A 17,441-nucleotide genomic window follows, 5' to 3' on the forward strand; every position below is an offset into this window, starting at 1 on the left:
CAAGCCTTGGGATGAACACTTTGAAAGCCACAGGTCCAGATTAAGAGAGAGCCTCCAGAGAAGAGGGCTAGTAGCAGATAACATTAGCCCTATCCTCACCTATAACATTACCACTTTTGTCTGCAAGGGCCTGTTTCATATTCTGAGCAACATGAATACCTCATCTGTGTAAAGCTGAAAATCCTTTTTACAGCCCTGGGTACAATAACTTCTGTAGAGAAAAACAAGATTAAACCTGACAGTAATAGGAGTGATAGAGGGGGAAGGTGTTCTTCCTTTGAGGCAGAGGCTCTGGATGCAGCAGCCAGCAGCTGACTATAAAAGGAGGAGAAGAAGAAAGATAAATGCAGTTATACAAGCATCAGAGATTAAGAAAGAGCTTCTAGGAGACAGAGAAAAGAGCAACCTGCACCTTTCTCTTGACATTTAGCAAACTGCCTGAACCAGCTAACCAAAGAAAGAAGGTCAAAGTCTCTACAAAGAGAGCTGCTTGCAGATGTTTGCTACTTGAGATCTTTAAAAAAAAAAAAAAACTAATCTGGCTAAGAGATACTCAGCTCTCCACAGCAAAGCCTGACGATGGCAGGGCCTCACTGCAGGGACCGGCCCTGTTAGCAAACCTCTTTACACCAGTGCAGCTGCAGCTGCAGGATTAACCCCTCATCTGCTGCGTCCAAGGTAGCAGCCGTGCATATGGCCACGAACACCCCGAGCCCCGGGACGTGGCCCTGCGGCGCGGGGACAGCATCACGGGGGGTGGCAGAGGCCCTGTCCTGCGGCAGCCATTGGGTTGTGCAGGGTTCTGTCACGCGGCTGTAGCCTGGGCATCTTTAGGACTGTAGCACTGTAGTCACTTAGCTCTGGGGCAGTCAGATTCACCGGCCCAAGGTTGAGCATCTCACAATTGCTCTTAGCTGTATCCTACAGAAGGGTTTCCAGCGGGTTACTTCATGCTATTTTGCCGTTGCTTTCCTTTGGGATTTTTATGGACTGAGTAATGTTTCCTGTTGTTTGAACTCTTTGACAGCAGTTTCTGGGCGATGTCTTTGACATTTGCACGGGGGAGCGGGTCTGCTGTTCTCCAAACCCAGCAATCACCCCTTGAGCAGCAGGCTGCAGCTGCCAGGGCAGGAGCGGTGGGCACAGGCAGTACAGTGTGCTCGAGCAGTGATTAACACACAACAAAGAGAGCCGCCTGGGCTGCAAATGGAAACACACTGCGTGCTTGGGATGTAAGAGCATTTCGGTCTAATTTTGCACTCTGCATATAGTAATAAGCCGCAACAGGGTGTGCATTAAGCTCATCTTTTGAGAAGTGCAACAGTAGCTGAATAATGCACACCCCGTAGTGGCTTATTTGTAGTAGAGTATGGCTCATTAATTTTACATTTAATTTTTTTCAAACTCTTTAAAATAAAAACAAATCTATTCTGAGGGCAGTTATGTAATGTATCTTTCTACCAAAAAGTAACTTCAAGTACAAACAGTAGGGAAAAGGTGAGGAAGGGCTCAGCTCAACTACAACCCAGTGTTTCGTTTGGTTTGTCTAAATTCTGCTCTCAGAAGGTGTTTGGGCCACTAATGCAAATAAGCAGTGCAAATTATGACAATTATTGAAATCTATTCAGTTTTGACTTTTTTTTCCTCTCTTTTTGTGTGCTCCCCTGGGCCTTTTGTCTTCCCTTTTTCTCACAGAATCCACCTTTCAGTATATGAACAAATATCCATTTTAGAGCAGCTTCCCATACACAGCACTGGCATGGAGTTGCCACCGAGTTCTACACCAAACTCTGCACTGCAGGGCAGCTCTCCCTGCTGGGAAGGTGGTCGGGTATGATGTGGGTGAAGATGGTTTTGCCCGAAGAGAAGTGTGTCTGTGCATGGATTCAACAGGAGCTAAGGAACAGACTAATTTTGTTAGAACATCACTGTACATGTATGAAGGAGGAACTCTTTTTTTTTTTTTCCCCTGCTCTCCCAAATGAGATATTACTCTAGTTTATTCCTTTATATAGGTTCCAACCCTGATGATGGACACCCAGTTTTCAGAATTCACTCCAGATATCACCCCAATAATGCTGGCGGCTCACACCAACAACTATGAAATCATCAAACTGCTTGTCCAAAGACGGGTGACAATTCCACGGCCACACCAGATCCGATGCAACTGTGTGGAATGTGTCTCCAGTTCGGAGGTGGACAGCCTGAGGCATTCCCGGTCGAGGCTGAACATCTACAAAGCCTTAGCCAGCCCTTCTTTGATTGCCTTATCCAGCGAGGATCCCATCTTGACGGCTTTCCGACTGGGCTGGGAGCTGAAGGAGCTCAGCAAGGTGGAAAATGAGTTCAAGGCTGAATATGAAGAGCTTTCCCAGCAGTGCAAGCGTTTTGCTAAGGACCTTTTGGATCAGGCACGGAGTTCCCGAGAATTGGAGATCATTCTTAATCACAGAGATGATCAAAGCGAAGAGCTGGATCCCCAAAAATGTCATGATTTGGCAAAGCTAAAGGTAGCAATAAAGTATCACCAGAAAGAGGTAAGAGTCATCTGAACGCGAAGGTGTGTGAAAGTTGCATGTGTTGGGTAAAATGATTCACTTCTCTAGTTTCCATGGGTTTCTTTCTACGGAGGCAGGGTTGCTAGTGGAGTGCCAGCAGGGCTGGCTTGCGATAAAATGGAGAACTATTTGCAAAATGGTTAATCCAGCAAATCAGGAAATTCAGTGCACTTCAGTGACAGCTTGAGTTTAGTGACAAGTGAGGACAACCAGGACATGCCGCAGTGGGTTATGGCTTGTATGCCACCAACACTATATGTTTCAGAGGTGTTTGAATCCTGTTTCAGGATAACCCCTCCCTGTACAAAGAAAAACCTTCGGAGATTTCCAAGTTTGTTATCTCCAAAAGCTCTTCCCAGTAACTGCCAATATACAGGCCTAGAAGGGATTGTCTGGGCACATCTGTGCCTGCTGGAAACAATGCAATATACTCTTCACTTCCTCCAAACACTGCCTTGGACCCACTCAGCACAAATTCATGAGGGCTCCAGAAGCTAGAGCAGCACAAGAAGAAAGGAGGAGAGCTCAAGGGCATTCCCAGTGCCCCAACTCTCCATGCAAACAGTGGTTTTGTTGGGCAAAACTCAACTATCCTAGGAAGTGAACCGTCCCATGAAAATACCTCTTCATAGCTGAGACACCTCAGCTTAAGTCTTGCTCTTTCATTCATCCACATTTTAGGGACTCAGAAACAGCTCCCAGAAGTTCAAACTTCTGCCCACAGTACCATAAAGGAAATAAATATTTCATCTGAAGGACAGAGCCTTTCAAAAGCCTCTCAAATCCAGAGATTTGCTAGTTGATGCAATGGGGCCTCGAACCCAAGGAGAATGCTGACAATAGTTTCATTAGTTGCCTCTGGCCTTTCTTTCTCTTTCCAAATCTGGACAGGGTTTAGTAGATTATATATTAATTGCTGCTGGCCAGTGATGTTCCCAGGTTATCTGAAGGAAGAGCTTAGTTTGCTTGGTGCAGGAAGTGAATTTCAATGTCTGTGACATATTTTTGTGTCCAGAGGGTGACAGGACTGGCAGAAAACCTACCAAATTATTCTCTTTTCATTGTCATTGCTACATCTGACCTTTTGCTTTCTGCATTGACCCAGATGAGATGAGCCTGATGTGATAAATTCCACCTCCCATGCAGGCTGCTCATGTCCCTTAAGGGAAACTCTCAAGAAGGGCTAGATGCAGATTTTCCTCTCTTCCCTTGGGTCTGTTGTGCCTCCTGCACACCATGATGCAGCAAGCTGGAGCCGAAGCCATAAGCTTCCCGGGATCTAGCATGTGCTCTTCTCTTGTGCCGGAGGATGCGGCTGGCACTGCTGTGTGTGGGTCGCTGCTGATTTCCACATCTTGGCACGGTTTGGGTTCACTAGTGACACCCAGGCACAGATCAGTGACTCCCCTCATCTTGTGTTTATATTAGGAGACTATAAGTGGAAGGAGTTCACTGTGTTTGAGCTGTAGTCCTGAACAGCACAGGAGCTCTTTCAGTGCAACAAATTTTGACTCTTTCTGTTTGGTTGCTTGACAGATTCCATCTCTCTTTTTTTGAGTCATGTTTGACTGAAGTCCAAATATCTGGACCAATGCCATTTTTTGTGACACATTCCTGACAGTTCCAGTGTATAAATCACAGCAAATGAGCACAAGTTCTGCGCTGCCAGATAAAGTCAGTGCTGTTTCCAGGTGGAAAGCTGGTGGGCAGCAAAGGAGTGAATGAGTTTGAGAAACCGACAGTGCTAAACTAGACTGCAACCTACCTGGTTATTCACAGGTACCTGATGAACGCAGCACGTTGCTCACATGCAACAAAGTTTTGTAGTAGTTTTCTGATAATTAATCCAAAACAAAATACCAAGCAAAAAACAAATATCATTGCCATCATTGAAAGAAAACGAGTAGGAACATTTGGTGGGAGACACTGAGAAATGCTTTTTAATCATGACTGAAAAATATGAGACTGGGAGAATATCTGTGGGGGACAAGAAGGAAAATGAGAACGAGTTGGTTTTTATAAAAGACACTTTTGCAGAGAAAAACAGCAGGCATTGCAGGGGTAGAGGTAGATCATCTTGTGTCTTTGAAGTAGTTTGTGTCTTAACATTGGGTGGGATTGCATTGGGTGAGATGCTTTTTATATCTTAACATCGACAAACTCACAAGTCAGATCTCCAGTAGCCTGACACGTAAATCTGTAGATGACCGTAGCTGTTTTTTGGGGCTCTGAATTGTTACCTTAGTTGGCCATTTCTGTATTCACCATAAAGAATGTGTAATCTCACATTGATTTTAGACAAATTGCTAGAGAAAGTGTCCTGCAGCTTTTGCTTTTTGAGTGAAATAAGCCTCAAAGATACCCCTCCAAAATAACTGATTCCATTTCAGCCTAATCAGGCAGATAACATTCACCGGGATTCTCCTAACAGAATTGTTAAGCGGGAAGCGGTACCGAGATCTTTGCCTTTGGATGGACACGTGGTACTGTCCACCCTCCCTGGGGAGGGAGCAGGTCTTTGAGTCACTCTTGATTTATACCAGCATAAGTGGGCTGGGAATCAGAGTACTCTTCAGCAGACACATCACTGAGTGTTTATTTCTCCAAGGCATTCAGATAAAACCAACCTGCCTTTTCTTGCTTTTCCTTTTTCCATTGCACTCCTGTATAGCAGAATAGCTGCCGTTTTGCTGCAGCTATAGGAGAGTAACAGCACTTAAATGCCTAGTGCAGGTTGATGGATGTCCAGCAGAGAGCCTACAGAAAAAAAGAGAACATAGAAAACGCCCTGATGGGAAAAGCTAGACACCCCTGGGCAGTTCTTGCTCCAAATGAACCCCCAGAGAAGGGGTCTTCAAAGCTAGTTAGGCTGCTAATATGCAGGTAAGGAGGCAATAAGATTTTAAACAAAGTACAATCAGGTTAAGTGCCTAAATCGTGTTGGAGATTAGACACTTACCTTGCTGAAATCCTACTGCTGAACTAGCTGCAGCTTTTGGTGTGTAGGAACTGGAGAAAAACCCTGGCTTTTGTGTTGAGTTTTAGCAAGCAGTTAGCAATGTGCCTCACAGTGAACACAACTGCCTTGTGTGCCAAAACACGCGAGCGGCACCGCCAGCCGCGTGCGTCTGCTCGTCCCTGCCCTTCGCCGAGGCCCGACTCCCAGGCTGCCCTCGTCCCTCTGCAAGCAGGTTTACTTAGGAGGCATGAAGGATTTAGTAGTTGTGATCTGTGTTCGCGTGGCATTCATAAAATACTGGGGGAAAATGAAGGCACCTTTAGTACACTGTGAAACATGCCTTAGATCCAGCAGAGACGTGTCAGCCTTTTCCAGGTCTGCTTTCCAGGGAAATGAGCTGCGGATCACTGAGGTTCATGTCCCGGGAGACAAGTGGGCTTTCCCATGAGGGCTCTGCAGGACCTGACATTTGCCTTCATCCTGCCTTTCTAATTCCTTTGTTCATAGCTAATTTTGGAAGGAGAAAGGTGCTGAAGACGTTCTACGAAAAGGCACACTCAGCTGCTAGGGCTCAGTCTTCACTATTTTGTGAAGAAGAATGTGCTGTTCTGCAACAGATTAGCTCTGCATTTATTAAATTTGTTAATTTGTTGGGATTTCTAAGAAAAGACGGGGAGAAGTCATATATTCACAGCCACTTAAAGCACAGTTCTGTGTCCTGGGCACCGTACCCGTATTAGAGTCTGAGCTTGAGTTGAATACAGATATAATTTGTGCCCCTAAGTTATTTATTTTTTTTTTACATTGGCAAAATAATGTAAGATAACCATAATGTAGCTGTGAATCAAGTCTAATAGGGCAAATTTTACCTTACAGAGTAATTTAAAGTTGTGCAAGTCTATAAACATCCTTCTAAGCCACAATATTGCCAACATGTCCTCGTGCTGCTCCTGCACTGCTGCTCCCCATCAGAGGTTATTTGCGTTTCCAAATGAAATGCAGTGTCCCAGGAGGGGTTTTTCAGTCCCTTTCATTTTCCTGGCATGGAGATGACTGTGCCCGTTCAGTCTATGTGGCTGCAAGAAACCCACACAGTGCAGGGCCCTTGGAAGAAAAAAAGGACATTTTATCTGTGACTATATTGCTGGCGCTTTCACTGCATTAGATCAAAGGACTGTGTGAAATTCCCTCTCAGGAAGCTTAACCCCAGTCTCTGTCACTCACTGTAAGCCAAATCAGCGGCAGGAAAGGCGAGAGACTAGATTTTCTAATTCAGAGCCACTGCTCCTTGCTCTTTCCTCCTCAGAATGCAGCTTCAGAAGTTCTAGTTTGATTTTTCCGAGATATTTACATAGCCAAGGAGCTCCCGGGATACGGCCGGACGGCAGGAACAGTCACTGCTGCCATGCCTCATATTTTTCAGCTGTCTTGACTCTGTCAACTGCACGACTGCAGTTGGAAGCACAGCCTCATCCTCCGGGGAGCGAGCACAGACCCAGCGGGTTTCTGCGGGCACGTCGGCTAATGTATAAAAAAGAGCTTTTAAAATATCAAAGATGCATGAAAAATGGAGCATGGGGTCTGTGACAGTGCAAGCTCACCTGCTGCACCTCATTTACCTGTTTTGAGCCATTTGGGGTTCGTGAGGGACAGGCACAGATCGCTCTTTCCTTGCAGCTAGTGCAGAGCTTTCTGCCATGGTTTTGTCTGTTTTCTTGCCACAGAGCCTGGAGGTGCAGCGAGACCAGGTTCAATATTTTATTGTGCTCTTTAAAGGTCCAATTAAAGGCTGAGGAGCCTGCAGAGCTCTGGCAATTAATAAATAGGCTCTTACTTCCATTTTTCTAGAAGGAAATGGCATCATGTAATGAAAAGATCTTTCGTAGGCCTGGGCAGGGGGAGGAGGAGCTGTTCCTTGAGGATTTTTTCCCCTCCCTTCTAACCTGGAACATCTCCAGGAACAGGCTGTTGCATGGAGAGGATGGCATGATTACACCTCTTTAGATCCATCCTGTACCCCAAACCTGAACCAAAGCACAGGAATTTCAACAGGGCTGCATGTCCATACGTCACCTTTCATTCCCTGCCAGCATTCATTCGTTTCTGCACGCAGCAAAGTCACCCTCTGACGTGTGAGCAGTGGCCAGCACTAAATGAAGCTGTTTATTTTCTCAGACTCACTCCTGGCAGCAGGTGACTGTAAAGTGTTCCCTGTGCGGGGCACTAACGGAGCTGTTAGTGACACTCAGCAGCGGGGCCTTGGGGTAGGACAGGGACATGGGTCTGTGCTTGCACCCTCTGTGTGTGTTCGTGAAGTCACCGGGGTTTTCATTCAGTTTTGGAAACCAACATGGAAATTTAACCCATACAGCTGCCAAAATTAGGACCCTTCCCTAAATTTGGAAGATTAAGAAGTCATATTCAGAGGCTCATCAGTTTGACAAAGTGGACTCGCGTATTCATATGCGGAAACAAGGTTATTTCTTGTATTATTCATGCAGGACCAGAAGGTTCAAAGCTGGTGAGGTGAGCAGGGCAGCCCCATCCTGCAGCTCTGCTTCAGAGCAGCGCTGCAAAAGACTGTCTTTTGCCAGCAGAATCATCTCTGACTTGTCTTGCTATGTGCAAATTAGACAAAAAAAAACCCAAAAGACAGGTATGTCAGTCAAGGGCAAGGGCGCTGCTTGAATGAGTGTAATGTGTATTAGGCAGTAAGTGCATGGATCATTCTTTTAAGTCATTTTTGGTGCCTTGTGCTTCAGAGCCAAATGATCTCTTGGGCGAAGAGGGAATATGCTGAAAGCTAAAGGGACTGTCACTGTTTGAAGAACATTCAAGAATGATTTAGTGAGTTTGTCAATTCCCTGAGCTTCATGTATCCCATCAGTCTTATTGCTAGCAACAGAAGAGGCTTTGGAAGACAAAGTTAAGTACAGGGCGTGATTGATTAGCTTTCTATAGAGAGCAGAAACAGGAACAGAAAAAGGATATTTGTACATCTTGGAAGCAAAGTGTTCAGCTTAATCTTGTCTGAAGGTCTAGTCTGCTTTTCAGAATCAACTTTTTATCCCTGTTGAAGATTATGTCATGTTTCTTCATACTTCGAGTGATACCCCCAAATAATAAACTCTCTGGAAAAACTATTTCTCTGGATTCCCTCTTTTGGAGGGAATGGTAATTACTGTGCACCTAATTCCAGTGGATTTCCATTTTTCTCCTGTCCCTTAAAGAAGTGCATTGTGAAACCCCACGGCCAACAGAAGTGAGAACCCACTTCCACCTGCTAAATGCTCGTCAGATCCATCACCATCCCGAGAAGCCCTTTGGGGGCGACATGACTGCATCACTTCAGCCTTCCTCCCTCCGAGGGACGTGTGATGGACAAACTGCTTAATCATCATCCTCCCCAGCTCTGTCCTGGGCACCACGGCGCTGAGGCACCGTGACCACAGATCTGTGCTCGTTTTGTGCCATTCCGCACTCCCTGTCTGGCTGAGCAAACATCCTTGAGCAGCAAAGCTCTGCCCTCGCGCTACGAGAGCGAGATCGCTCCGTAGCCTGTAGAGGATCCTAGTGCAGCGCCTGCGCTTCCCTGGGGACCGGAGAACGTTCGCTCCGGGAGGAGAAGGCGAGAGGTGAGGTAGACACACGAAACCCAAAGGAAGGAGGCTCAATGTGATGTTCCTCAGGCTAAAAAGGGAGAAAATGAAAAATATTTTTAGAACCTTCCATTAGTACTAATAGGGCAAAGTAGGTGTGTATGTAAGCTATTTGTGAAAGACTTCTAAAAATCTTTTGTTTGCTTTAGTTATCACTTATTTCACATAAATGTTAGAGATTCACTTGGGAGAATAAAGCCAGGCTTGTACTCAAAAGTCAGCATGTTCTGCACTTGAGCTGAAGCCTGCGAGAGCTGCCAGGAGTCGCTTGCGAGGCCCGTGGCACTTGGAGCGCTGTCTGCGACGCTCATGGAAGAGGCTGCAGGGTTTGTCCCGAGCAGCTCGGAGCCTGTGGGTTTGCCCAGTGCTTCTGCAGGCCGTGCTGACACCTCGGGCTCAGGTTCTGGAAATGTGGGAGCGCTCCGTGCATCAGCTGCCGGCCGCGGGCTCCCGCGGGGCAGCGCTGGGCTCGGCAGCACGGGGCAGCAGCGCTGCCTTCCGTCACCGCAGAATTTACGCCTGCGCTTAAATCCCACTGGCATCCGTGGGCTATGAATACAGGCCTATAGCTAAACATGTTTAAACATTTTCTGAGTGGAGATAGATGTAATTATAAGCTTAAATACTTTGTTAATTACTTCTCCTGTGCATAGACACCCAGGATTTGCAAGCTTCTAGTTTTGTCTAGAAATACACAGGACTTCTCTTTGAACATTTAATAACCAATCCAGTATAGACTCATAGAAACGATGAATTTTAGGGGAACTGTACTAGGCTTTTAGAGATTGTTTGGTCTCCCCAACATTCACATCAGAGGTGACTTGGCAGCTGGTGGTGCTTAAACCAAGTTCATGTGTGGCACCATCAAGAGATGCACCAAGGATAGGAGACCTTTAGTTAAGATTCATGTGTCATCACAACCGAAAATATTTTAAGAACAGATTAGCCAAAGTTTCATACAACTTGAGGCCATATGTTCATCTGTGAAGGATCTGGAGCTTGTTTGATTCATCATCAGAGGGACTGAACAACTTGGGTAGTGCTTGGTTTTCCCGAAGAACTATTGCAGCTCTGCTAACAACCTTAATGGCAAGAACAACTGCCTTTTGGATTTGCATCAGTGCTTTGCTGTTAATTGTAACATACATGTGAGAAGCAGCTGTGGTTTTGATAGGATGTACATCCTGTATTTTCCTTAGGAAAAATAGGATTATCCCTTGGAAATGCCTAGAGAAGAATGTTGAGTTGGAGTCTCTTTTCCCCAAGTTATACCCCAGCCCTCCAACATCTTGGTTTCATTTCTGCCTTTTTCTCCTGTTGCAGAAAGTATTTAATTAACAGGATGAGCAACCATTAGGTGTTCACCCTCCTCAGCTTGTGCTTGAGCAGCAGAATGTAAATAACTCTGCAGTCATTAACAAGGTTGTACTTAAAAAAGAAAGGTGCTGCAAAAAAGGATTTTCGTATTCATCCCAGCAGAATCTCAGAGTTGGATTTGCAGGAAATCTTATTCACATGCCAGCAGCACTGCAAACTTGAGGAGACAGGTATTTTGTGTGTGCAAGATCTGCTTTCCTGGCCCCCTGCAGCAGACATCGAATTCAGCTACAGATAGTGTTTCTCTCTGTCTTGGGCTAATTTAGAAATGTAGCTCTTTCTTCGAGTATTTCCCACTGGAATTTCCTTTAAGAGCAATCCGACTTACCCAGCACTCACATTTCCTTTCTTCCATGGGGGATCTTGCCCTTGGTTCCAAAGCAGAGGCCGAGTGGCCTCCCCATTGCGCTGGCAGTGTCTGGTGCCACTTGATTCCGAGCGGCCCTGGGAGCGCAGGAGGAGGAGGGAGTTTGGAAGCCCAGGCAGTTGCTGATGCTGAGCACCTCGCTGGAGCAAGGCCGGAGCAAGGCAGACGTCCTCCCGGGAGCCGCGCGGTGTCGGCGCTGTGCCCGGTTGCAGCAGGCTGGGACCGTTCCTCAGCGTAGGCTGAGCTTTGTGGGCTTGGATGGTTCATTGCTGCACGATGAGGTGGTCACATTCTCATGACAGGAGCTGTTATCGAATGGCAAATGGCAATGACATTTATGCCACATTTTTGATGATAGGGTTGGATTCGCAGGAAATCTCCATTCTCCACGGTATTGACTAAAATGTACTTAGGCCACAGCATCAGGCACTGTGCAGTTACTTGACTTGTCACACAGACAGAAAAATCTGGCCCAGTTTGCATGAGAATCTGCCTTTTCAAAGCAAAAATAGCTTGAGTTGTAAGAGGCAGCAGTGTGTAATACCCCAAACGAAGTAGCACTGCAGCTGTGCAAATGCCGCGTTTTGGATAGCGGCTCTCGGTGAGGTCTGACCTGCCAGAATGAGGAAAGCAAAGTTGATTTTATGGCTCCTGTGCCAGATCTGGCTCTCAGTGGTAACCCCTTGTGATCTGCTGCAGCTCATTCGTCTCCAAAGAGCATTTACTACCACTATCCACAGCAAGGAAGGGACCCAGCAAACTCTGCACGAAGAGGCTGTTTGTAGCCGTCGTGCTGGTCAGAGGCGGCGCACGGAGGCACCGCGCTCAGCCCTGCGATGTCTATCAGGGAGCTATTTCAGCGGCTCCCCGAGGCATTCACATCTCAGCCCATCTGTGTCTGATCCTAAATTACTTGCGACTGTGAGAGATAAGGGATTTTCCCACAGTTAAGGGGAGGGGAGGGGGGGTGGAATATAATTTTTGTGTTTGATATTTACTTTAATGACCCAGCATGCAGAAAGCATTGGAATCCTGGGAAGTATAATTTAGATGACATTAAAATACCAGTAAAGATTAGATATTAAGAAAAAAAAGACCTTCCATCCAGCAGCTGTGGCTTTCCCTTAAAAACTTTCTCCTTGGTGGAGGAGCAGGTGACAGTGAATTTGATGAACATTGAGAGTGAAATTCCCTAATAGCACAGTCAAGCTGCAAGCCAAATGTTATACAAAAGACCTTGGCAAGATAAAAAGAAGAAAGAAAGAACATGAAAGACTTGGTATCGCAGTCGTTTCTCCCCTCAAAGGGCTTCCCAACCACCACTGAAGTGGCTGTTTTCATTTGTGGGTAAGGTGAAGATACTTAGCGCCATTTTCATAAGTGGAGAGACCAAGCAGCTTGCCCACCAGTGACACAGTGGTGTTGTCCTCACAAGAAAATACATTGAGATGCATCTTAAATTAAACGAGCTGCATCTTCAGCAATGGACAGGTTCTCAGGAGCCTCATGGAGAAGGAGCTGCCTCTTTGGGTTTCCTCCCTTACAAACACATCTGCAGCTTTTCAACAGGTAGGGACAGTCCTCGAAAATGTTATGCCAGTGATACCATGGCCTTCATAGCATTGAATCTTTGTTTCATGTATTAGCTGAACTGAGTGCAAATGCTGTGTATTAGAAACTTTCCTTTTCATTAGCGCAGCTGTCAGGACGTCCTCCATCGTGCCCATGAAATGATGTCTTGTGTTGCCAGTTGTAATGGAGACTGGAGACTCCTCTAGCACCAGAGTCCTTGAAAAACACGTTTGAAACCCTGTCTGCTATACAGTGGAGAAAGACACAGTTTGCAAGTCATATGCTCATCTTCTCAAACAAACAGAGAGTGTCTGGGATGCTACATCTGCCATTGACTCTGAACCGTCTACAAAGCCAGAACAACATACAGCTTTTTAAAATACCGAGATCTCTCTTTCCACCATGCAGAAACTTCAGCTGATATCAAATCCTGTCACATTCAGTATGTTCATGTGAAATGAAAAAAGAGGGTGATATTCACATGTACTATTTCTAACTATACCAAATGAAAAAGCATGAGAAAAGGATTAAAACCATCTTTGGGACTCCAGTTACACAGGAATTGGACATATACTCGGGGAAGGCAGGTTTGTAGGATTGCCTTGGCATAAGTGGTATTGGAGAAGTCAGTTCGCCTTTCCAAATCTTAGTTTTGTCTATTTGCAAAGCAGAAATACAACTATTCCTTAACTTTATAAAGCGGTTTGAATGTATGGATGAAAGAGCAAGAAAGCCATGATGGTATTACAGACTTGCAGGCCACCTAAAAGTGCGCAAGCTGATTTTTTTTCCACGTTTTTATATTGCATATGTATTTAACACTCTGAACCCTAGACTATCTTGAGTAGGTTGATTATGTGGTGGTGAAGTCAATGAAGACTGGTAACAACACCTAGAAGTGGAGATGAGCTTGGCCTTCCCAGTCATAGTCAGGGAAAAAGCCCGTTTCCTTAGTCCAGAAGAGGATTCCAAGTTATCACAAAGGCCCTGAGAAACAGCAGTTTCCTTGACCAGTGCACTCAGTGGTTTTCCATGCAAACCCCGAAGGCTGGTGTTGCTGCAGATGGGGAATTCAGCATTTCAGCCAGCTGGGATCCTTGCGTGACTTGAGATCCAAGCAGCAGCTTACTAATTGGTTAGTTACACTAATCTGGGTTAGTAAACCCTGCATTGGTAAGCGCTTTGACTTAGCTTTAATAAAGAGACCGTTTGATGGTTCATGGCATTAATGAGGGTTTTTTTTTTTTTTTTTTTCCCCTCGTGTGCTTAAACTTCCCTCAGACCATTTTTAATGAGGCTGGAATGGGCTTGATGGAGAATTTAACGGCGTTTTCCTGGTTTCCGTGCCTCTTTGCCAAGCTGATCATGAAAGCTGCTCTTTCATGATGTGCGAATTTCTCCCCATTTGAAGAACGAACATCACATGCGGCACAGAAAGAACATTTTAGAAATGAGCCATTAAGCAGAGAGGAGGCACTTTTCAGAGGCCTGCAAGTTGCACAGCAACCAGGGGAACATTTGATTTCTCAAGTGACTTTGACTCAGGGGGAATACAGATTTATTTTCCCCTTAAAGCTTTCTATCATAGGTGATAAAGAGAAAATATGTTTATACATTTCCCCCCTCAGAAAAGAAGTTGTACCTGATCTCAGAGAAACAGCAGTCGCTATTGCCATGTAAATTACTGCAGAACACATGCGGCCGCAGCTGCTGCTTGAGATCTTAAACACGCAGCGCAGTCTGTATCTGCTAGCTTTAAACGTAACACGTCACCTCTTCTGAAGTCATAGATTAAAAACCAGCGACCCAAACAAGCATCCATGCTTGATGTTTTTCATTCTCTCTGGAATAGTTGCTTTCATCACCGTTCACGGATTTGGCTTTTTATAGTAACAGTTTCTGGTAGTTCTGGGCAAAAGAACTTAGCTGTTTCCTGTAGATAGATAGTCTCCGTATCAGCTATTAGCCAGCTGCTGGTGCAAGCATGTGTAAGTTGATTCAGAATCAAATACACTCCTGATTTTCTTCCCTGGTATCCTCCAGAGTCATCTGGTACTTGTATGCTAGAAGCAGCAGTCAAGTTTATTATAGTAATAGCACATAAATGTCCAGCTTCATAAATGCTTGCTATTTCTCCTGGAGATTTTATTTTCAATACTCATTTTGATCAGTCCATCTATTCAAACTACCCAGTCCAGAAAAGATCTAATTTTGATCCAGGCACTCTGTTACAGCATGTAAAATATATTCACAAAATCTAAAAATATGCACAGAATTGAATGACTTTGTCAGACCTTGTCTGACTTCCATCATGTGTTAATTTGCTTTCTGCAACACTGTTCATACCAAAAACCCATTCTCAGAAAGAAGCAGACAAAGATATAAATGCTGCAGAAAAAGAGTAAGAGATCATCTTTGTTATTTGATTTTTCCTTCTCTGAGCACCATTCCAGGAGTTCTTCCCAGGTTATGTCTTCAGCTACTGTGGGGGGCTCAAGAGAAGTGCCTCCAAGTGCCATTTGTCATTGGAATGGGGGCTTGAGATACCACCACCCCTTCACACAGTGGGGATAAACTATTCAGGACAACCCTGTTGATGAGTCTGGCTGTTGCCTTTGAGTGCCTGACACCAAGCAAAGAGTTTTTCCTTTCAGACCGACCGTGCTTTAGTCATTTCGAACATAGCAGTGATAGCGCACTGCTTGTGAGAGCGCTTGGAGAACAAAAAATATTGGCCAGTTTCAGCAGTGGGTAGATATTCAAAAGACACAGATGCCAGCAAAAGCTTTTATTAAGAAACGGTTGCATCAAGTCTAGGTTCCGTAGGTACAAAGACCAATGGAAAGTTGTAGGTACAAACATGTGGGACATGATGAAAAGAACCTTGAATCCATCATACAAACATGCACGTGAGGGCTGATTTATGTGAGAGCCCAGGCCATAGCTACGCTAAATATAATAGAGTTGACGTCAGAGCTTCTGCTAGGGTAGAAACACGTAGCCAATTTGGGATGACAAAACCTTGTGTTCAGAAGACGGTCCCTTTGCCACCACAGCGTGCTCTGAGGAGCTCGCCGAGCCTGCTTGCTAGCACCTCTTTGAGGGCTGTTCTCTGCAGCGAACGCTCCTAGCACTGCCGTGGTGATGAGCAGTGGGGTTCTCCCTGGTACTGCCATATCCTGCCATAAATGTGGTTCTGTCGTTACAGGATTATTCTTGCTGATAACTGTATCTGTGTAGGACAAGTTTTTTTCTGGTTTAGCTACAGCAATATCAGCATAAAATGCATCCTCAGAGCAACTCTTGAGGGCTTTTTTCTGGAACTTGTGGAGCCCAGTGAAAAATCTGAGCTCAGCAGATCAGAGGGATAACTTCATTAAGATAGATTAGAAATTAAATTCAAAAAGAAAAGCAATTATGTTTTGATCTTGCAGACATCGCTAATTGGCTGTGGGAATAGGGTCCATAAAGAGCATATTTCTTCTGCAGACTATGGGGCTTTCCAGGTATAATCAAGAACATAAAATCTTCTGGCAGAAGCCAGAAATACTCTGTCTTAAGTTTGCAAATCCAAGGGCTGTTAGGTATTAAAAACATCTAAAGTAGCTGCAAACTGAGCAGCTACCTGGTCTTCTAGTCACTGCTGAGAAATGCTGGCGGGGGTCTGGGTGAGAGAATGGGAAAAGTGACTTACTGCTTTCTCTTTCTAAAATACACCCTTCTGCCCCATAGCCGGCTTTACTATGGGGAGTTGTGTGGACTCTTCTGTATCCAGCAACCAGGAGCCCGTCTGAGGCACCAGGCAGTAGGAACAGGGTGGGAAAACTCTTCTTAGCCCACCAAAGGCTCTTCCAAATGCTGTGTCTCATCTTCCCTTCCTCGCTGCCCCGAAGGGTTGTTTCTCACCAAACATGGGCAGTATGACTGGGCCTGGCCCTTTCCTGGCAGGAACAGATTTTTTGGGATAGCACTGGAAGTTGTCACATGGAAGGAGGGGTGCAGGAAAGGTGAGGTGCTTCTTTTTCTGCTGTTGCTGCTGCTGCTCCTTCTTCTTCTTCTGCTTCTGCTGCTGCTTCTTCTCCTGCTCCTGCTGCTGCTGCTGCTTCTTTTTCTGCTGTTGCTGCTTCTTTTTCTTCTGCTGCTTCTTCTTCTTCCTCTTCTTCTTCTTTTTTTCCTCCTTCTTCTTTCTTCTTTATTCTTCTGGAGCTGAGGAGCCAGCGAGGTCCGAGGACACACATGTTCTGCCGTACATCTTGCAGCAGTGCATGTTAGCACCTTTGAGAAAGGGTTTTCACCTAGAATAAGAAAGAATTGGTCAAAAGGCTTCCCATCCAGCTCTGAGCACTGGGCTGATAGGTCCAGTGGGGGCAAAGCGAGGACATCAGCCACGCGACTCCGATCCACCAGAGTGACTGTCATGAGGCCAAGGTTGAGAAAAGCCCTTTAGAGCTGATTGTTCCTGTGCTTCCTCCCCAGTTTGTCGCTCAGCCAAACTGCCAGCAGCTGCTCGCGACTCTCTGGTATGATGGCTTTCCAGGATGGAGGCGGAAACACTGGGTGGTGAAACTGTTGACCTGTGTCACCATCGGACTGCTGTTCCCCATGCTATCCGTGGCGTACCTGATTGCACCGAAGAGCAGGCTGGGACTGTTCATTAAAAAGCCATTTATAAAGTTTATCTGCCACACCGGCTCTTACCTAACGTTCCTCTTCATGCTGCTGCTGGCATCGCAGCACATCGTCAGGACCGACCTCCACATGCAGGGACCGCCACCCACCATCGTGGAGTGGATGATCCTGCCCTGGGTTCTAGGTAAGTCACCAAAACGCCCGTGCGTGATGGTAGCTGTGGGGGCTCACTGCCCATCTCAGCAGCACCAGCCCGGAAAGAGATTTGGCAGCCAGCTTCATGAAACAGCTGGAGTCCTTCTGGAGCAGCAGAGCCCGCT

The 17,441-nt window shown here is 45.8% G+C and overlaps 1 protein-coding gene across 1 annotated transcript in view; it reads left to right on the forward strand.

Annotated features, from left to right (window-relative positions):
* TRPC5 (transient receptor potential cation channel subfamily C member 5) overlaps positions 1-17,441 on the forward strand; it is a 50,474-nt gene that overhangs the window by 11,027 nt on the left and 22,006 nt on the right. Inside the window, exons 2-3 of the mRNA XM_010227423.2 lie at positions 2,016-2,537; positions 16,969-17,305. Of these exons, the coding sequence (XP_010225725.2) occupies positions 2,016-2,537; positions 16,969-17,305 (859 nt within the window). The remainder of the gene's footprint in view (positions 1-2,015; positions 2,538-16,968; positions 17,306-17,441) is intronic.

This window comes from Tinamus guttatus, unplaced genomic scaffold, assembly GCF_059628265.1.
Source record: "Tinamus guttatus ecotype Peru unplaced genomic scaffold, ASM5962826v1 Tinamus_guttatus_pri_ptg000287l, whole genome shotgun sequence".
NCBI classification, from domain to species: Eukaryota; Metazoa; Chordata; class Aves; order Tinamiformes; family Tinamidae; genus Tinamus; species Tinamus guttatus.